Genomic DNA, 22,568 nt, shown 5'->3' with positions numbered 1-22,568 from the left:
TGTATCCAGCTGGGAAGAAAACTGATCCTTAAATGTTGGAGATAAAACAGTCACATCTTTTGTTGCTCAACAATATCAAGCAGCCTCTTGAACGGTCAGGAGAAAATGGGGATGATGCTCTCCAGATTTGGTCTCCTGCTTGGAGCATAAAAGAGAAGGAGTGGCTCAAAGGCATATAAACGTCACAGATATGGTGATGTTTTTCTTCTTTAAATAGTGTTTTGATTTCATACAGTAGATATTGTGACTTGTGATTTTATACCACAAATACTGGTATAATTTGCAGTGTTTAAATGAGGCTTTCTATTGAAGCCTGCAGTAGCTCCTGTTTCATTTAGGAAGTTATAAATTCTGCAGATCTTTTTATCAGCCTATCTTTATGACTGAATATACTCCAGACTCTTGCTTGGAAAACAGAAACAAGAATAACACAGCTGTTCTTGATTCAAATTATATCGATCTTTCAAACTGTTTTTTCATAAGCCGTGATCATGCTTTTGTGGGCATGATGTGGTTGTATTGCAAGTCTAGGTATCCTTTTTCAACGTCACTGCAAATATAGACCTCCGCTTACAGGATACAGGTTAGGATGTTTTGTACTAAATGTTAAATGCACTTTAACCTTTTCTTAAACTTTATACATGATCTAAGAAAGATTATATTCAAATACATTCACAGAGCTGTCTACTCATACTGGTTATGACTGCAAAAAACCGAACTGAATAACCTCATTGCAGGTTGTATTTAGGTATGAATTATTTCCAAAAAGTAACTTGCAGCACTGTATTCTTAAGAAAAGGGAGTGGGACCTGCTGTTCAAGAAAGTTTAGCCTGAGGAACTATCTTTGTTCCAGTAACAATCTGATTCATACACTCATATACAAGTAAATCTTCTCAACGTAGCATATAGGCCAGGTAGGGCCATCGTTCCTTTCACTGATGGGGGTGTATGTTCTTCTTTGTTGTTGTTTTTTAATCTCTCCCTTTGTAATTGCTGTTCCACAGAATTACAGTTGTCTCTCTTTAAATGTTTAAGCCAGCATCACTTTCCCATGAGACGAAAGCACCTTCTACCTCTCCTTGCTGCCTTGCTTCTAGTTCTCCATTTCATTCAGCCAAAGCATCTTTTCCTGAATCTGTTTCTGCATTTTCCAAGGCCACTGCTACCCATTCACCCCCTCTCCTTTCCAAACTCTCATACAGACAAGAGAAAAAATCATCCAGGTTAAAGGTAATAGTGCCTGCAAACTATGGAAATAGTGCACGTCTTCTCAACTGCTTGACAAATGGAAAGCTTGGAGGTTAACCTATTATTAAAATTTGGATTTGCAACTAATATTTAACAGTGCAAGCATGCTATCAAGTTAAATGTTTTCAGATGAATGTTTTAAATATATTAAAATTACCTTGCACCAATCCAAGACTCACTGAAATAAGGACACTGGAATTATCACAGGTCCATTTTTGGAACACAATATCTGGCAATGTTTCCCAGTTCTTCTATTCAATTTCTTATCTCAGTTTTGTTAAAGATTTTATTCAAAGTCTATTAAATCAAATACACACACACACACACACACACACATCTGCTGATGCTTTATTTCAACAAAATTTACACGACCTGTTTAGATACCATGCGCTAAATAAAAAAACTAGTGCTTCCAGTAATGCCAGTATAGCCTCTGGAGGTACTGAAATTCTGAAGGTATTATTAAGCATATATTCTGAAATCAATTTCTTTAATTCTATAGCAAGTACATTTCTTATAATTGTTGGAATTTATCCCTCTCATTGGTCTTGTCATCAGAAATCAAGAATAACTTAATTTAGTATGCTAGCCTAGAAGCCACATCACAATATGCAATTCTTCCCACTGTCAGGAGCATTTATCTCTTGAGATAAATGGGAAAGCATTCTAGAAAACCCTCTAGGCACAGGCAAGTGGAAGAGACAATAAACTTTGTTCTGGTTCATTCATCTTAGGGAAAAACATCACATGGTCTCTTCTTGAATTAATGTTACTGTATTTCAGAGAAAGAGAGATGGTAGAGATTGATGGATGATAGATAGATAGATAGATAGATAGATAGATAGATAGATAGATAGATAGATAGATAGATGATAGATAGATATCAATAGTAGATTAATGTATAGATGAATTGATAAAAAAGTTGAGAAGTAGAAGGTGACAATAATAATCCTCCATTTAAAATTGTGCATTATAAAGTTAGACCCCAACTGTTAATGCAGCAAAAACTCGTCAGCATTTAATAGCAATACATGCATGAACTGTTGCAGTACAATTAGGAAATTTCCAAACCTACAGGTGAAACTCAAAAAATTAGAATATCGTGCAAAAGTTCATTTATTTCAGTAATGCAACTTAAAAGGGGAAACTAATATATGAGATAGACTCATTACATGCAAAACAAGATAGTTCAAGCTGTGATTTGTCATAATTGTGATGATTATGGCTTACAGCTCATGAAAACCCCAAATCCACAATCTCAGAAAATTAGAATATTGTGAAAAGGTGCAATATTCTAGGCTCAAAGTGTCCCACTCTAATCAGCTAATTAAGCTATAACACCTGCAAAGGGTTCCTGAGCCTTTAAATGGTCTCTCAGTCTGGTTCAGTAGGAATCATAATCATGGGGAAGACTGCTGACCTGACAGTTGTGCAGAAAACCATCATTGACACCCTCCATAAGGAGGGAAAGCCTCAAAAGGTAATTGCAAAAGAAGCTGGATGTTCCCAAAGTGCTGTATGAAAGCACATTAATAGAAAGTTATGTAGAAGGGGAAAGTGTGGAAGAAAAAGGTGCACAAGCAGCAAGGATGACCGCAGCCTGGAGAGGATTGTCAGGAAAAGGCCATTCAAAAGTGTTGGGGACTTTCACAAGGAGTGGACTGAGGCTGGAGTCAGTGCATCAAGAGCCACCACACACAGACGGATCCTGGACATGGGCTTCAAATGTTGTATTCCTCTTGTCAAGCCGCTCCTGAACAACAAACAACGTCAGAAGCGTCTTACCTGGGCTAAAGAAAAACACACCTGGTCTGTTGCTCAGTGGTCCAAAGTCCTCTTTTCTGATGAGAGCACCTTTTGCATCTCATTTGGAAACCAAGGACCCAGAGTCTGGAGGAAGAATGGAGAGGCACACACTGCAAGATGCTTGAAGTCCAGTGTGAAGATTCCACAGTCTGTGTTGATTTGGGGAGCCATGTCATCTGCTGGTGTTGGTCCACTGTGCTTCATTAAGTCCAGGGTCAACGCAGCCATCTATCAGGAGATTTTGGAGCACTTCATGCTTCCTTCCACAGACAAGCTTTATGGGGATGCTGACTTCATTTTCCAGCAGGACGTGGCACCTGCCCACACTGCCAAAAGCACCAAAACCTGGTTCAATGACCATGAGATTACTGCGCTTGATTGGCCAGCAAACTCGCCTGACCTGAACCCCATAGAGAATCTATGGGGCATTGCCAAGAGAAAGATGAGAGACATGAGACCGAACAATGCAAAAGAGCTGAAGGCCGCTATTGAAGCATCCTGGTCTTCCATAACACCTCAGCAGTGCCACAGGCTGATAGCTTCCATGCCACGCCACATTGAGGCAGTAATTGCTGCAAAAGGGGCCCAAACCAAGTACTGAGTACATATGCATGCTTATACTTTTCAGAGGTCTGATATTGTTCTATGTACACTCCTTGTTTTATTGATTGCATGTAATATTCTAATTTTCTGAGATTGTGGATTTGGGGTTTTCATGAGCTGTACGCCATAATCATCACAATTATGACAAATCATGGCTTGAACTCTCTTGCTTTGCATGTAATGAGTCTATCTCATATATTAGTTTCCCCTTTTAAGTTGCATTACTGAAATAAATGAACTTTTGCACGATATTCTAATTTTCCGAGTTTCACCTGTATGCTTTTTTAATTCAAAGACAACTCATATTTTGATTTTTCTTACAGTGGTCACAAAAATATGAAATCTGTAACACTCTTGGCTTTAACATTTCATAAGCTTGAAGGATATATATGAATATATGTAAAGCACATACTTATACTGATATTTTTCTTGTACATTATTTTTTTCCCCTGACTGTGAAGTGTTAACAGGAGATTGTCCTCCAGTGTTATCAAATCTGCTACCCCTGGAAGATTTGTGTAAGCTTTATGAATTTGGGATACTAAGGACTCTCTTTTTAAAAGAAGATATAAGCAGTCATTTTCAGGCATAGTGGGTTAACAGATCTGCATGCCCTTTGTGTGCTTTGGAAATGAAAAAAAATGATTTCCCAGCTTCAGGAATGAAACTGCAGGAGAGTGCCCATCTAGATGTTTAGATGAATTGATTAGTGTTTATGGTTTTTCTAGGCTGATTTAAAAAGAGAAATCTCTGTCATCGGCAAACCTCCTCGTAGCCCTGCTTTGACTAGGAGATCTTGTGGCTCACCTGTCAGAGGGCACAGCTATTCACATAGGGTATGATACTACATGGCCTGTTAGGTATTATCAGGTTTTCCCCTAGCATAAAGTCTTTGGAACTGGTTACAGGATCTTGAATTCACATGTTCAAATAATTCTAATGGATTTTCTTTCTGTTGTTCTGCTGTAGAAAATGTTTTGAGTGGTAACAGTGTGAAATACATGGTATCCTGTGCTTGACCTCCAAGTTCACTGATAAAATGTAAAGCAAAGCTATTACATGTGTCCATTAAATCATCCTTTTAAAAAGCATATTTTAGCCACTCAAATTTGTATTTAACTGTCCCCCTTGTAAATAACTCCTCTTGTTTCAAAGTGTTTAAAACAGTGGCTACATAATGAAGCCTCTTTGTACCTTTCATGGGTTCCATAAAGTTTAAGTTATTGTTCTTTGTTTTGAATTGCATGATCCTGTTTTCAAAATATTTTGTTGCTATAGCAACATATATTGTGTTGATTTGTTAACACGCTTTCTCATAGCATTGCTTTTTCTAGAGTTGTCATTTGCATTAGCTTTTCCATGCTTATATGATTAAAAACATATATCTTTCTCAAATTGCAGTATTGGCTTAGCAACATGACTATCAGTTTCCTCTGGTGATAGATAAAAGTGTGATTTACACATTTTGTGTTAAAGCCAAATCTTAAATCTATCCAATTCTTTTCCCTAGTAAGATTTGTTTGTCTGAATTTCAAGGAAAGGTTTAGGAAGAAGAAAACTATGTTATTGAGACAAAACAACCTAACACTTTCAGTTATGTTGGTGTCAACTCTGGTAATGAACAACTTGAGTGGGTCATTGTGTATGAAGATTTTCAGTCATCCAGGTCATGGTTGTCCCAAAGGTGCTTTTCAAAAGGCAACTGGACTTTCTTGGTTTTTTTTTCTTTGAAGATGTTTCGCTTCTCATTCAAGATGCTTCTTCAGAAGACGTTTTTCTGGATGAGAAGAAACTTTGGGACTTCAATGGGTCATAGTGGCTCAAATTTATAAATGAATTCCAGATTGAGGCTGATTGAAGTGAATGGATTTTAAAAATTGCTGAGTTTTGTAACAATATCCAACTAAATGGCTGTACAACTACGTACACATCTGTAAAGCTAATATTAAGTAGGGTTTCCTCACCAATTTCATCTAGTGTGAAGGCTTAAATCTTTTAAATTATACTCATAGCTATTGACTATTGTTGATTACTCATTGCTCTCTGCTTTTGACTACTGCGTTGCATTTTTGATAGACCAGTTCTTGAACGTTGATTAAATTATGTAACCGATGCAGACTAATGTCTATCCATTATATACCTGTGCTCCAATGGTTGTGCTACCATCTTTGTAGCTCTCCAGGAAACAAATCATTAGAATAAACATGAAAAACATTCTGAAGAGCTCAGATCAGATATAATAAAATATCCTTTATTCTCCTAGGCATCATCCTAGAACTAGGCACCACACCATTCAACTGGGGACAGTCAGTAACGCTGATGAAGAAGTGTCAGGACCTTTCTTATTAAAACATTTTAGGAGCTTTAAATAATACTTAGTAGTCACAGAAGCATTCTCATGTACCCTATAATGATTAAACATAATTCATCTGAGCATCTTCTAAAATAAATATATATGTTAACAAGTAACTATATGGCCTAGATATCCATGAAACATAAATAAATCTAACCTGTTTTAACTTACGAGAGTTTACTTTTAGTTCTCTCATGCATGCAGTCACAAGAAAAGGCACAGCTGCTTTAAGATGTTGCATGTAGGTCTATATTCACACTCTTGTGCATTCCAAAGCTCATTTTGGAATGTAAATCTATAGTGCTACATAGTCAAAAGAGTCAACATTTTAGGCATGAAATATAGGCACAAAACAGTTTCATGCATGTACTAAAAATTTTTTTAAAATGTAATGTATTTTTTTAAAAAACAGCCTCTGGTCATTAACTTATTTTGAAGCTTGTTTGACTCTCTCACTTGTTTGCATTATTATTTGCATATGGAGAATGTTTTAATGTATGTGTTAAACTCTTAGGCCCTAGCATGCACCTAGTGGCAAATGCATAAGACTTAGATTTGGGAATCCTTGAAGGAATCCTTCCAAAATCAATGGAGTTTGAGTGACTTCTGATGTCTGCAAGGTCCTATTCGAAGTCTGAATCTCATGCAATAACGTTGTATGCATTTCCCATTCAGGAAATGTTGAAGCAACATTTAAGCTGCTTTCTAATTTCTGCAGACAGCTGCTAATAGAAAAATATTCTAGAATAACTGCTGCATTCTGTTTCTCTCTAGCAACATATTTTCTTATCATATTTAAAAAAATAAAATTAAAGAATGTCTCTCGTGCATTTTCAATGTAATACATTATAGTTTATATAATGTAATAAATCAAAACTGTTGTCTTTTATATAACAGGTTTCAGTTAATGTATGAATATATTATTGTGTGGAAATCAGAGATTGCAATGTTCTCTGATATATCTGGATTAACATATTTGGGTAGAATCTAATTTTTTTCTAAGCATTCCTTTTTTTCCAAATGAAAGCAATAAGGTTGAAAGAGTAGCTAAAGTGTGTCCTAAAGCAGTAAGCAGAAGTTTGAAGTAATTTTAGAAATTGCACAATCTATGTCTGCATAGTTGACTAGAAACAGAAAATAGTAATTCACAACTTGACTCAATAATTTATTAAGATGTATTCATCTTTTGAATAGCTACCAAGAGCATATGGTTTAGTTTGGTATTTGTCATCCTTGAAGCTTGAAGATATGTGGACCAGCTCCTATGCTGGCTGGTGAACTCTGGGAGTTGAAATCCACATATCTTCAAGTTTGAGAAACACTGATTTAGTTTATAATTCTGATTGTGCCAAAATATTTTTAGAAATAATTTGTAGGATTGACACTTAATTCATAATAAAAGTCCAGAAAGGATTTATAAATATATCTCAAGGGCTATTCTCTTAAATAATAGATCAGGCAAGAGAACCAAATGGATCTTAAAATATATAAATTCATATTTCTATTTGTCAAATTCCTACCTTTATCTTAAATTTTATTTATAACCTCAATTGAAGTTTTGAGTAATCAAGTCCATTTTCTATAACTTTTCAAGGAATGTGTTGTCCTGGATTAATGACTAAATGGGTGGAACCTACTCACACATATTTTTGATGCACAGCTGGTGATCTTTTGCTCTCTTCTCCTTTTAAGGAGTCCTTAAGCAAATACATAAGCCTCTCAAGGCCAGGAAGCATAGCAAAATCTCTCTGAGAGGGCACTTCTCTAAGAATGTTATCCTTCTGACCAGTTATCAGGAATGGCTGCTCCTTGTTGATGAAAAGCATTTGAATTGTAGTGAGGCTGTTTTTTCCTGCTATTTGCTTATTGAATGGTGTGATAAACTCTGTGACACTAATGGTGTTTGAAAACACTGAAGCTAAAACTTATCTGCTTTCTTTGACACAGCAAGATTTAGGCTGAAAAGGATAAAGAGGCTTGCACAATGGAAAAGTCTTTGAAGAAATTATTTCTTCTTTATCCCCATCTTTTTACCAGATTTTTTTTTCTTAATGAGACCTAATAAAATATGGGTCTATGCGAAAATACACCTGTACAATGCATGTCCACCCATAGGTGTGTATGTATAGTTCCAAATTGTATCTTACCTACTGCTGAGAAAACCTGTTTTTAATGCAGTCCCTAAATCAGGGAATGTATTGAAGCACTTAGTGAGTTGACTATTATGGAAGACTGTGCTAAATTAATTGATTACAGTGTATACTCTTACTACAATTCAACTCATTTCATTTCAGCCACAGCGCCCTGTGTTTGCTCATGACAGTGGGGGGGAACCGTAAGTATTTTCATCTACTCACGTTATTTCTTAAATAACAGTGTTAAACTTCTAACTGGGCAAAGGGGAGAGAGAAATAGTCATCCTAGAAATCGTGTATCATCCCAAGGCTCACTATGGGCACAGTAGAAAAGTATAAGGAAATTGGGCTGAACTAAACTAAAGTCTTGTGTGCTCTTCTCTCTTACCATGATGCATACGTGCACCCATAATCCTTATTTCCATCCATTCATAATGTTTTGAACCCTTTGAGCTCTTATAAAATCCAAACATAGGGATGTTCAACCTTCATAATAGGGCACACAAATTCCAGAGATCTTGAGAATGTTGTATTTCATCCTCAATGCAGCCATATAAAAACCGCAAAAGATTTAAAATTTCAGTAGGTGCCAAAGATAGTGGCTGTGCTGAACTCAAGAGGAAGAAAGCTGTCTAGAGAAAATGAAGCTGTCATGCTATGCTAATGAATCAAATATAAGACATTCACAGAGCTTTGTCAAACTCCCTTGCAATATGATTACCTGAAAATTGAATATGTATCCAAAGTTGAACTAAATAAATAATTATAGTCATCAGAAAGTGGGCCGTAACTCAATCCAAGAATTTTCAACAAGCTCCTTTAAAAAAAATCTTGAACAAATATCCAGATTGGGGATTAGGAAATTGGAGAGCTAAAAGGGAAAAAAATAGCCCTTTAAAATCCTGACCTCAGCCACTTTTGAAACCCATGTAATGCCTGATGTCAAGCTAAAAGAATTTGTACACCACTTTTCCTACAACAGATAGGAAACTTCCAGCTTCCCATCTGCTTACCTTGACATAATAGTTCTGTATTTGGACCCCCTTACAGCTATAACATGTCTCCACTATAGTGGAATACAAGTAATGGGATCTGGGAAGTATGCAAATTAATCATCTCATTTAATGACTGTGTAGATTTTCTCACACAAGACAAACTTATCAACAGTTCCCAGAATTAAAATGAGACTCACTGCATGAAGATAAGACTTCTCCTTTTGTCAAAACCCACAACTGTAGTAGGAAGATTCCAGCACATATTTTAATAAAGTGTCCTCTGTGATTGCATCATTTGCTCAGTAAGGTCTGAGTTGATGTGAATGTTGCAACTGTATTCTTGCCTGGAAGATCCTTGGCTTGAAGGTAGTTTATAAATCTATCAGAATCTTGCAATATGTTATTTTTTGTTCTGGAGTGAAACTTGGCATACCCACATATTATTTAAATAATTTTTAGCAAAGGCCAAATTTGCAATGTATTGCAGAGAAGCAATATTTAATACTCCCAGCTGATAAACTACACAGAATGTTTAGAATAAGAGAAATATAGGTACTAAACTTTTAGAATATAATATCTGTATTTAGACATTACCAAGATTGATTATGTTATTCTATTTAAAATGAAAGCATCTTTTACCCTGAACTCAACTGCTGGTGACTCATTCAGAACAAGTTCCAAATTTTCCAGCTCATGTATTTCATGAACAAACAGAAAGTGTAATTGGCTGCTACAACAAACAAAGTATATCTGTTTGTAACTAAGTAGATTCCTTATTGACACAAGGTCATAACCCTCCACAACATCCTGTCACAAAGCCCTTAGGACTTTGTACAACATGATTTATTAGGAAGTATGGTAATGGGTCTCTTCACAATTCTATTCATTTTTCCCTTCTCAGTGGTTTATGTATGTGGCCAAAACTGAAAAATGAAAGATTTTAATTAGTATTCTTTGTTGCTTTTATTTCATTTATATCCTGACCATCTCCAGGAACTCAATTTTAAGAATATTGTTTCCTCTCTCCATTTTATCCTCAGGTTAGGCTAAGAGGTTGTATAATGACATTAAGCAAGAACATTTATTTAGGAACTAGCAATGCAATCCTTTGTTTCCACTCATAAACACATCCATTGTGTTCAAAGAGGGTTATTTTCAAATGAGCAGATGTACAATTGCACTGGGAACCGGGAAATTTTTCCAAAGGCAGTGAATTAGCAGTGAATGGCAGTGAATAGGTAGATGTTTCTTTATAATGTATAAAATTAGGTACTGAATAATATAATACAATTTTTAAATATGCATAATTGGAACATAATGCATGGAATATAGAACTGATAAAACCATATTTTTGTGACACTGTGTGAGTGATAATGTATTTCAGACTTTATTGTCAGTGTATCTCTTAAGGAAGCCACCAATCCAAGTTTTAACAATTATCAATTGTCTTTATTTTGAATATATTTTGATTTTTTTAATCCACATATTTAATCCATGTCATATAATTAGATTTTTTTAAAAACTAAATAATTACAGAAAATCCTAACATGAACATTTTTAACTTGATTTTTTATCCAGCAAATATTGCTACCTAATAGGAAACAAATAAAATTTACTTCTAGTGTACAAGCCACCATTAAATAAAGAAGATTTTTTAAATAGAAAGATAACAATACAATGGTATATCATTCCCAAGAGTAACATGGCTATTGACTGCTGGCAAATTTATTGTGAAAGGGTTCTTGAGGAAAATCTAGCATTTCCAAAAATGCAAAGGAAAAATAACATAAGTGAATAACATAAGAGTACATATATAAATTAGTGGCCATGAAATTCAAAACTAGAGAAGATATATTAAACTACAACTTCCATAATGCTCTTGATGCTCAGAGAAATGGTATAGTGTTTCCTGCTTAAGCAAGTTTGGACTAGAAGACCTCCAAGGTCCCTTCCAACTCTGTTATTCTGTAACCCTGAAGATTTATGAAACAAATAGTTTGAATGAGCTAAATAGGTAGGAATAAAGTTGAGACATTTTCCCGTTACCAAATAATACACTTTAAATTCTATCAGGAAATGCATTATCTTCATGGAAGATATCCTGTCTTGAAGAATAAAAAAAATAGTGTTACTTTTGAGCAAATAGGTCTGTTATTATTGTACTTTGAAAAAGCAATAAAATAATCATTTGCAAAGGAAGAGGAGTAATTAGAAGACAAATTAATGTAATTAAATCGTCACCATTGAAGTCTTCTTAGTATTTTTTCCCAAGTACTTAGGATTATGTCATAATTCTCCTAACAAGCTGTAAGGGAGGAGAGCAATGCCATGGCACTTCAGATGTTGTGAAATGCAGCTCCCAGCATCCCTCACCGTTAGCAGGGTTGGCTGGAGCTGCTGGAAATTGTAAGGAAAGTCAGCATTGCAATGCATCACACTGGGAAGGTTGGTGGCACTGCAAGGCTGAAAGACTGTAAGATTACACAAGGGACTACGAAGATCTGCACTAAATGGAAAAACTATATAGTGCATACTATGTTCCACCTTTAAGGAAGCACTTTTGAGATTTCCTAGGCTATCTTCCCTTATAGTTCATAGGACTGAAATTTATCTTCCCACTCCTCCATAGTGAGATGTGAGCAACTCCAAATTCAATTCTCCAAAGTTCCTTTGTAGCACAGAGTTGCAATGTGATCCAAGGAAGATGTGGCTGCTTTAATAAGTTGCAGACAAGTGCTATGATCACACTCCTGCATGCTCCAAACCACCTTTTGGGAACTGAATCCAAACAACTGCCCAAACATACCATTTTTAAAAAATAGTTTTAGATGTATGTTTTGTAAACTTAAATGTTGTATTCTTTGCTAGAGTATCAAATAATTAAGACTGATTGTAACTACACATATTTGGCTTTACAGCATTTTAGCCCATTTATTTGAACTGAAATAATCATATTCTGCTTCAATAGTTCATGCATTACTCCATACAAGTCTTTCCATCTATCACTGATTTGAGTTTTAGCCTGGCTTATTTTTATCTTCAAAAAATTGTTTAGCAACCTGCTTTAGCATAGTGAAAATGCAAGATTTTTTTTCTTTAAATGCATCCATTTGTCCTGTTTAAGGTTTCAGGTTCTGTATAACTATACTCCTAGGAACGAAGATGAATTGGAGCTGAGAGAGGGAGATGTCATTGATGTGATGGAAAAGTGTGATGATGGATGGTTTGTGGGTATGTTTTCCATAACTTTAGTAGTGCATTTTTAGTAGGATATATAAGTTCCACTTGGTTTTCCTAGCCTGGTTCCCTCAATCTGAATTACACGTGCAGTCTCAGAATTTCTACCCAACAAGGTATTTAGAGGGTAACATATTAAGGAAAGGTGAACCCTCTAATTTATTACAATTGGCGTGTATCACTCTAGTTTGCCAGCCATAAAAAAAACATTATTGAGATGTTCCCTCAAAATCTTGTGTCATGTGCCATTTATTCTTTCACAAGTAATATAGTCACCCCTTTCCAGATCTCATTGCAAATATTATTGTTTTTACATCAGAGCAGATCTTTTTATTTTGGTGCGCTCCACAAATCAAACATCATTGTGACGTCTTTCATACCCATTTGGATCTAAACTCTAAGACTAGAGGAATATATCCAGCAATAAATGATGTTTGTGGTGCACAGTCTTAAGCATGAGGAATTGATTAGCAAAGAATCCATACTGCATGAGATCTGCCTGTATCGTGGTATCTTCCTTTTTTATGTGTGGGCAATCTCCTACACTATAAATATTACCATATTATGAGACTTGGCAAACGTTTGCCACCATCAAGTCCTAAACCTTGACATAGTAAATTTCTCCATTAAAATTGATGGAGAAGGTATCATTCTCACATGATGTACTCATGAGCTGAGAGAACTTTCTCATTCTAATGGGCGACTAGGGATTCCCTTAAAAAAAAAAACCTGCTAAGTTGGAATGAAAATATTTAATAGAGCATTCATTTGATTAGTTGTTTTATTTACAAATGAATGATTGATTTCATATTTATACATTTATTGAAACCTAATATTTGACTGCTGCTTCCTTACAAGCCCCTATTCAAAAAACAGTAGATAATTAAGAAGCTTTCTTTGATGTTATAACTGCTAAACAGACAAGAGGTTTAAAATATATGGTTTGTCTTTTTAGCAGTGGGAGTTACTCAGTAAAATCTATTATGATAGTATTACATGATCTACTATGATTACATTTTTCATGGCTACAGTATTATAACATAACTTAAATTCTATTTATTTATTTATTTATTTATTTTTATTACATTTATATCCCACCCTTCTCCGAAGACTCAGGTGGCTATATAATGCAATATTCCATATTTTTCTATTGGGGTAGCATTAAATATGTTCATGAACAATCCTAAAATGAAATGTAAAGGCTTTTCTTTAAAGCATGAATATGTTACTCTTGCTGCCATGTTTCATTTATTACTTCTACTTTCAGGAACCTCCAGAAGAACAAATTTTTTTGGTACTTTCCCTGGAAACTATGTCAAGAGGCTGTGAAATGATTATTTGTTTTTGTTCCTTTCTTATTTATGCTGCATCTTTGCCACACATCTGCATAAAAACTGCTAGAAAGCATCCTCCACCAGCATCCTTCAGTTTTCCTGCTTTGCAAACCCAGGTAGAAACCACGCTGCTCATCTTCACCATCTCCATCCCATCTGCCAGCCAGCAGTATTATTCAACAGCTAAAATGGAATCCCTGAGCTTTTGTGAAACAAGAGGAATTAGTACTATGTGAAATACATCTTTTTACACCTTCGATTTTTGTCTGGCAATGCCCATTTAGAAAGCACGTATAAAAGAAAAGCTTAATGGAACAAATAGCATGGCACTTCAAAATGTTACCAGTTATTTGGGGGAAATTGCAATAGTATCCTTATGAAAAAAAATACTATCTATTATCACTTAATATATAGAACAGATTGCAATTTACTACATTTTAATGGGTTTCCCTTTTTTTGAGTTTTCACGTTTGTAGCTCAGCAAATGTATGTTGCTGTCAGTTTGCTGTGTCACAAGTTTGCCTCTTCTTTTACTCATTTGCAAGATACAATTAGTACTAAAAATGTATTTTTTTCCAAATGTATATTGCAATAGCTGCAAAATTCCTGTAAAAATTTAAGCAGAAATAATGAAAAGGAACATTGATACTAGAATACTTCATAAACCATGATTTCCAGTTGCATCTTATATGACATTTTATTACAATTGGACCAATGAGGATCATAAATTGGTTAAAATCATTTTTTTCCCAAAATAATAAGAGCTTTAGACATGAATTTAGTAAGTACAGAAGCATGAGTTAGGTTTCCTGCACCTGTATGTATTAATATATAAAGTACAAAAACTTACATCTGTTTGTAGGAAGAATCAGACGCTCCCAACACAGTGATGTCTCAATAGGGAAAATGTGTCATATGCTATTAATATGTGCTAATACAGGAAAATTGAGTTGGATGTACTTTCTATGTTCATGTAATTAATGTCTTAAATTAAGTGGAGAGATGTGCATGTCTCTAAAGAATGAAATTGATGATTCTAGTGTAGTTGCAACATACATATCTCTCTAGAGGAAAAGAGGGAGCACTATCAAATGTGTAAGTACAGTAAGTCTGTATCCTGTACATACACCTATTTTTAACTCCAGGAACCCATAGAAAGGAAATTATGTCTGCTATCTGACATTAGGAAAGCTCAGAAATACTGGAAAATCATGAATCATTATGAAGCAAACTAACATAAGTATCTGCTTTATAAAAACATGTTGGAAGTGCAATAGAGTATGTAAAGTCTAATTCATTTATTACATGGAAACTCAGTAATGAAAGAGCAATGTTAATATTCTGTTTGATTGTAGCACAGTCACATAGAGTTGGGAAAATTTACCCAAAGTATTATATGATGCTATTTTTTGGCTAGGTAACCGGAACTGTATTTTCTTTCTAGCAACATAGCATTAAAACAAGGACGCAAACAGGAAAAATAGTACATGTGAATGGAGTTTCATTTTTGGAACAGTATAAAATATTGAAGGCAATATTATTTGTGTGTGTGTGTGTGTGTGTGTGTGTGTGTGTGTGTGTGTGCAAATATAGACAGCAGTAGCAGGTGATAAAAACACAGGACTTATGATGTAATGTAAAGCCGTCCAAGTTTGGTTTTGCTGGCACCTTACAAAAGACAAAACAGAAAATCTTTCACTGCATTTCTATTGTGGTAAAGGACAGATCTCATAAATTTGTAGGCTTGTAGCATTTTGTACATATATTTCCTTTTCTTTGTACAGAGCCATTTTATTGTTGGGGTTTTTTTAGGAAAAAAATCATGTTAATCATCCCTTTTCCACCAATAAAAATTACATCTTTATTTTGTTAGTTTCTCCTCCAATGTATAAGCACACTTGGACAGTGCATTTCTGCTAAATTAGCAATTGAAGCAAAAGTTTTATGGATAATATTATTGTTTACCAGTCAAATTTTTAAAGTGTATATATGTCTTTAATATGGAGAAATATCAATAGGATGGCAAAAGAAACATCTTTGTGCTGCATACCTTTATTACTGCAAATTTCATGGCAAAAGCTTGATACTTCCAAGGCATTTTACTATAAACTAAATGTGCATGCAGCTTTGCTGTGAAATCAGTAATGATTTTGATGCCATTTATGATGGAAAACTTGTCTATCTCCAGTGGTATTTTTAAAAATGCACTGTTTCTATCCTGTATCTGATTTTAACAGAAGATGTTTTTCATACCTGTTTTCAGGTAATTGACTCTGAATTCTTACTTGCAAAGGATCTCTGTGTTTCTTTTTCCTTGAAGAGACTTCTAATAAAAATGGCTTGAAATACATGAGTGCATCTTGTTTTTTATCCTATGGTAGAGCATTGCCATTAAAATTCAATCAAGTGTTGTTTGAAATGTTGAACATAATCATTATTCCAAAAATTAGCAAGGGAAAATTGGAAAGTAGAGACTCTGTTTATGAAGCCAGTGGAATTTTGTATTTTGTAACTCAGATACATATGCAAACCTGGTAAGAGGGGGGCCAACTTTGTGATAATAGCTGTAACACAAGAGTTTTTGGATTGTTGGAGAATAACATAAATTCCAGAAAGTTCTATCTATGAAACTGTATTAACAATAGATCATAGTAACATTCTAATATAATCAGGAAAAATGGTGGCTACTGTTACATATTTATTGATGTAATTTCATTCTAATGTATACATTTTTAAAAAGCATAAGGCTGGGCTACATATTTAGCAAGACAGTTCCATCTGCAGGAAACCAGCTTCTTATAATGCCCAGCCCCTGCCTAGTTTTTACAACCAGTTCTAAGCAAAGTGTTTATAGCAAATTATAGCAAATCCCACATAGAAAAGGACATGGGTGATGTGCTCCTTACATTATAATGCATACGCAGGTCTGATTTTAATGTCATGGTTCTGACAGATGAAACTCTTCAAAAGAACTTTGAGGCATTGTTTACCTTAAAGAATCTTTTATTAGAGAAACAGAGTATCGGCACTACATAGTCAAAACCAAAAACTAAATTCCTCTCCCCTGGGTACAAAGTAACAAAGCACAATTCCCTCCTCCAATAAACAGTTATAAATCACATTCCCCAATTAGCTTGAAGCATGGGCTTTCTCCCCAGCTCTCCAGCCCGCCAAAACTCTATCAACTCTGGGCCCAATGAACTTGGGTTCCCACGGTTGAGTTATTATTGTTATGGCTAGCTGGACTCTCATCCACATTCCCCCTCCCAGCATCAACTAACTCTAAAAGTAATAGAGAAAAATGTCTGCATTTCTATCTGTTGTCAAAGCAAGAACATCCAATGTTAGCAGCATTGACATTTAATAATGAAACAATGTGCCTTAACATTCTGGTATTATTCAAACACCCCTCTATGAACTTTGTTAAGAGTTTTGTTCTTAAGAGAAACCATTGTTTGATCTGTGTTCCAACCTAGGAAAAAGAAACAGTCTGGCCTTAACATGGCTTCAAACCAACTATCTCACTGAACATGTAAGCCATGTTTTAAGCAAAAGCACTGAAGAACTAATCAGGACAAAATATAAGTGAGTGCTGTTTTCAAAAGATCCCTTCATTATTTAAGCTACTATAGAATCAAAGCTAAGCTCTATTGATGTCATAGTAGAAATTGTACAAGCTGGATCTGGTATGCACAGAATACCCCTTCTCAAACTAGGAATATAGTCAGGACCTAATTTCATAATGTTCTATTGGAGCTAAGTGCTATTCATTTTTTTTAAGAAACTACATCTGGAATTCCACAGTGTGGGAAATGAAATAAATGTGGACTGTCACTATCAACTTTAAGATCTACCCTAGAATTTTAAATATTTAGTGCTTCACAATGGTATTCATCAAATAAGACAAAGCCCTCCAGTGGAGTATCACAAGGACCAACCCCAGGTCCTCTACATTATTTCTATCAAAGGCTTGGATGAAGAGATGGAACTAACATTTATCAAACTTGCAGGTGCGATGAAGTTGGGTGGCATAGCAATAACTTGGAAGACATGGAAAAACAAAAAAATCAGATTTTGAGAGGTTAGAGAAATTCATCTGAAATTAACAGATTTAACAGAGGTAAATTTTAGTGGGTGAGGAGAACCAAGAAGATATGCAGCTATAAAAAATTTCATCTGGAGAACAAAAAATACACAGATATAAGATGCAGGATATTTGGCTTGGCAACAATATTTGTGGAGAAAGTACTTGAATAACCCTGGGTTGCAAATTGACTGCAAAAATGACAACTGCACTCTTAGACTGCTTCAACAGACATATAATTTCCCATTGATCAAACATAATATTGAGCAGTGGGTCCACGGCAGTTGGGAAGGGATGTGTGAATTTGTCACAGTTCCAGCCCCACAGTTGAAAAAGAGATTCAGAAGAAAACGGAACATGTTCAGAACATGGCAACAAGGATGATAAAGGAGGTAGAAATGAACTCCTATAAAGAGAGATTGAAGAAATTGAGCATTTTTGATCTTGGGAAAGATATGAGAGTCCTGAAAGGATACCTCACAAAAGGGCATCACTTGCACTCTCTCATTCCAGAACATAGGACACAGAATCATGGCTTTCAATTGTAGAAATGAAGATTCCTCGGGAAACTTTCAACCACATTTTGACAGTAGCACCTTCAAGGAGAGGTGATAGGCTTCTGTTCATGAAATACTTGGAGAGTTGATAGTCATCTGCGCAGAATGTTTCAATTTGATTTCTTGTAGTCTTCTGGAGCTTAGATTTAAGGACCCTCTCAGACTCTATGATTCTCTATTCTTCTTGTAGAAGTCCAGCTGTTAAGCAATCAACATTGTGCCTATCTCCTGTCAATACAAATGCACTCCTTCCATGCTGAACTTAATCCTTTGCCAAAGGAATTAAGATAATACCTTTTCAAGTAGGTGTTTTAAATTATTTTTTCCAGAATTCTTTTGCTGTTTAGGATCTATTAGGTTATGAATTAGATTTCAAGCATGTGGTTTTCTTGCATTTGTATGTCACGTATTCCTGAAGAATATAAAGCAAGTAAGTAAAATAAAATTATTTTCCTTCTAGTGGTTGATACACTTGAAGAGTTGCTTTGTTCTGGCACTTTTGACCTGGAAGTAGAACATAAGTCTCTATGTTGCCAGCACAAGGGAAATGAACAGCAGTTTTCAAAGTTTAGGATGTAATCTATTGTGTAGTGGGTTCTAGACTGCCAGACCGATGAGTACAGCATAGCAGCTCTTTATTGATGGTAGAACTGTACTGTGGGTTTGGGGTTACCTGAGTCCTTATATATATATCTGGCCAGGTATCCACCTGGCCAATCCATTTGAACCTGGTATTCCCGCCGAGACATAGCCCAATCCACATCAGTCCCGGTACAGCGCCACCTGGTGGTATAAGTAGCGCTGATGCTATGTTGTCCCCCAAACCCATACACAACATAATCATTTGGAAAATATGTGCTTATGGTTGAAAGCCACAATCAAGTAATAGTTTGCCATCCATGTTGATAACAAAGGGCTTCAGCCATTAAAGTTGCCAAAGTGCCCTTCAGTGCTAGCTAATGAAGAAATTAACAATGGGAAATTAGTAACCAGGATAGCTTTATGCATAATTCAGCACAAACTGGCCTATTTCATATTACCTGAAATGAAATAGTTGAAGACAGAAAACCCATTACACAAGTTGCTTTCTGTCAGGCTATTTTTAACTCCTTTGGAGGTGCTGCATATATGTAGTGGGGCAGCCTTGGAATTAAATAACATACAAAAGCGTGAGATAAAAACAGAAAAATGTGTAGCTACTGGAATGCATTTTGGATAATTCTTATCTCGTGAATAGTGTATAAAATCTGCATAATAATGTGCCTTGTGTCTCTAAGTGACACCTATTTTCCTCTTTTTAACTGTACTTCATAAAACAAACATTATTTCCAGGACCTGTAAACTGGCAATCAATTGCATGCTTCAAATACATGGGAAGCAGCACTATTGAAGTGAGTTCAGAGCCTCTCAAGTTAGGAACTATTTCAACTTTAGACAGAGAGAGAGAAGTACTAATCATTCTTTAGATAAAAAGCATTTTTGGCTTATATATTAAAAACAGAACTATACCTCAGAGTAGTCGGTAACCTGAGCCAGTTGCATTTTTAAAAAGCACAAGGTAAGAGTAATCCTAAATGAAGGCCACAACATTATGCTTGAAGTTCCACATGTTTTTATGTGCAATGCAGCTGCCGTTTTGACTTTTTAAACCATATCCTATGGACACCCCTGAATATAATTCATATTTGTACACACAGACACACACACACAGAGAGACACACACAGACACACACACACAATGTATCAATTTAGTATCAGTCATGTGTGCAACAGAATAAGAGAGTTGTAAGAGAAATTGGAGGTCTTCTAATCCAACCCTCTGCTCAAGCAGGAAACTTTATACCATTTCAGACAAATGATTGTCCAATCTCTTTTTAAAAAACTCCAGTGTTGGAGCATTCACTGGAAGCAAATTGTTCCTCTGATTAATTGTTCTGTCAGGAAATTTCTCCTTAGTTCTAGGTTGGCCCTCTCCAATGAGAGAGATCTTGTTCTGTTTCTTAAATAAATCCTAATTTTCTTTTCAGCAACTAGTTACACTTGCTGGCATAATATGTGACCAGATACTCAGTAACCTTTTTAAAAAGTTTTATATAAAACCGTATTAGATGTAATTGAATGTAGTGGATTCCCAGGAGGGAAGGAATGCACTGAAGAGGAGTAAGAGACAACTCAATCCAGATATCAGGTGTGAGAGAAAGAGGGTGAAGTCAGCCCCTAATAATTCACAGTCTATATATAAATGCAGATAGCAGAGTGCTCAGTCTGGCAAGATTTTGTCTATAGGTATGAAACCTTAAAGAACTCCACGTGGAAGAATCACCACATATCTTTCTTGGTTTAGGGCCTGACAACAGATGAAATGTGAGTTGCAATTATCAGTCCAGAGCAGTTTTAAAACATTAAAAGGATATGTTTTCTGTGTGTGATACTAAAAGTCACCATGGGAAAGTGAAACCTTTTACAATGAGATGCCATAACTCCAGAGTCTTTCTACTTGTTGCCTCTTTTTTGTCCTCATGAGCTCCCAGTGGAGAACCAATGAAAATTAGGAAGCTGTCTCCATGTACAGGCATCTTCATGTACAGTTGCAGCAGCTTCTCACAAATGACTGTCATGGAGTATGCTGGTCTATGCTGCAGATTGAATTATTGAGTATCCTCCAACTCCTTGAGAATAGCAGTGCTTAAGAAGTCTAACTAGCCCTAAAGTTAAAGCAATTCTTAAAGTCCTCAGACACAAAGGAAGCATTAAAATCAAGCTTCAGCATTTGAACAATGCCCTGAAACAGAGTGAAAAGTAGAACAATCCAAGGATCACTTGAGAAATAATTATACAATAATATAAACCAATCACTAAAAGAAGTGTTCAAAAGAAGATCTACTGAAGGTTCCTTAAGCATTCTTGGCACATTTCTGAGTCTTCTAATTATTATTGAAATTTTTTTATATTTGTGCATAACAGAATAAAAACATGGACAGGGGAAAAAGATCTTTCCAGATAATCTTCAACTTACCCATCATTTGTTTAATGACGGAAGTTATAACAGTACTGAAAAAAATGAGTTATGACCATTTCCCACAATTATGACCCTTCACATCCCCATGGCCATGTGATCAAAATTTGGACACTTGGCAATTGGCTCATATTTATGAGGATTGCAGTGCCCTGGAGTGGGTTCATGTGATCACCTTTTGCAACCTTCTGCCAAGCAAAGTCATTGGGGAAGCAGATTCAGTTTAAAACTCTTACTAATTTAACAACTGCAATGATTCACTTAATAACTGTGGCAAGAAAAGTCATAAAATGGGGCAAAATTCACTTAGCAACCAAAGTTTTGGACTCAGTTATGGTCATAAGTTGAGGACTACCTGTAATCGTAAATACTAGATTTTCTTTAATGGAAATTGCTAAATCTTACACACACTCACAAACACGGCTTTCCCATGTACATTTGAAACAGTTGAACTCAAAATGCAACTTCTATTCCAAAAGAATAAAATTGAAGTCACATACTGTAGTAGTGATAAGAAATACCCTGCACTTTCTCCAAGTCCTGGGCAAAGGCAGGTCTCACACAGCGATGTTCAGTGTGGAATGCTAGGAATGCTATTTGCAATAATCTATGATACGGTCATGCCCTACCTAATCCAAGTCCTGCTATTCAGAGGTTTCCTGTAGCACAAAATAGCCTTCAGATTGCAGTCCAGTCACTGAGAACCAGCACAGCCTGTGTTAAATTTCTTTTTTTATGCTACACACTTCAACAGCAGGTGGTACATTTTGTTCCAGAATAGTTATGGGATGACCAGGAGGGCAACTACATGGTTCCTTTTCTGGATACAAAAATGTGTTGGAGCCCCAAGCCTTCTGTTTGGAAAGTGAATCCTGGTTAAAAGGCTGTTGCAAGAGAAAAGCTAAGCAGTGGAGCTACGCAATGGAGTGTGTCTGTTTTTAATCCTACCAAACGGAACCCAGTTTCTCAATCTCTGCAGCTGGGAAGAATCTGATGGACCAATATGTCCATGAGCTTGAATATTCCAACAGCTCCATAAATGCCACATGCTCCCATTGTGATCATTATTCAAGGGTCCAGCCTCAGTATAAACAAAAGTGAATTAATAGATCTGTCCTAATTACTCACTGGTTGCTTTTCAACATAAGAGATAGATATAATTGTTTCTTTAATGATCCTCCTTTTCCCTCAGAAGCTTG

The 22,568-nt window shown here is 35.7% G+C and overlaps 1 protein-coding gene across 2 annotated transcripts in view; it reads left to right on the top strand.

The window, feature by feature from the left end:
* SORBS2 (sorbin and SH3 domain containing 2) overlaps positions 1-16,052 on the top strand; it is a 175,434-nt gene extending 159,382 nt beyond the window's left edge. For both annotated transcript variants that reach the window (XM_083367414.1, XM_083367413.1), the window contains 3 exons: positions 8,306-8,346; positions 12,266-12,372; positions 13,646-16,052. In XM_083367414.1, coding sequence (XP_083223540.1) covers positions 8,306-8,346; positions 12,266-12,372; positions 13,646-13,707 — 210 coding nt within the window. In that variant the 3' untranslated portion in view covers positions 13,708-16,052. The remainder of the gene's footprint in view (positions 1-8,305; positions 8,347-12,265; positions 12,373-13,645) is intronic.
* Positions 16,053-22,568: the final 6,516 nt, after the last annotated feature.

The sequence above is a fragment of the Vipera ursinii genome (assembly GCF_947247035.1).
Source record: "Vipera ursinii genome assembly, chromosome: 7".
Lineage (NCBI taxonomy): Eukaryota > Metazoa > Chordata > Lepidosauria > Squamata > Viperidae > Vipera > Vipera ursinii.
This window is presented reverse-complemented; position numbering and strand designations above follow the sequence as displayed.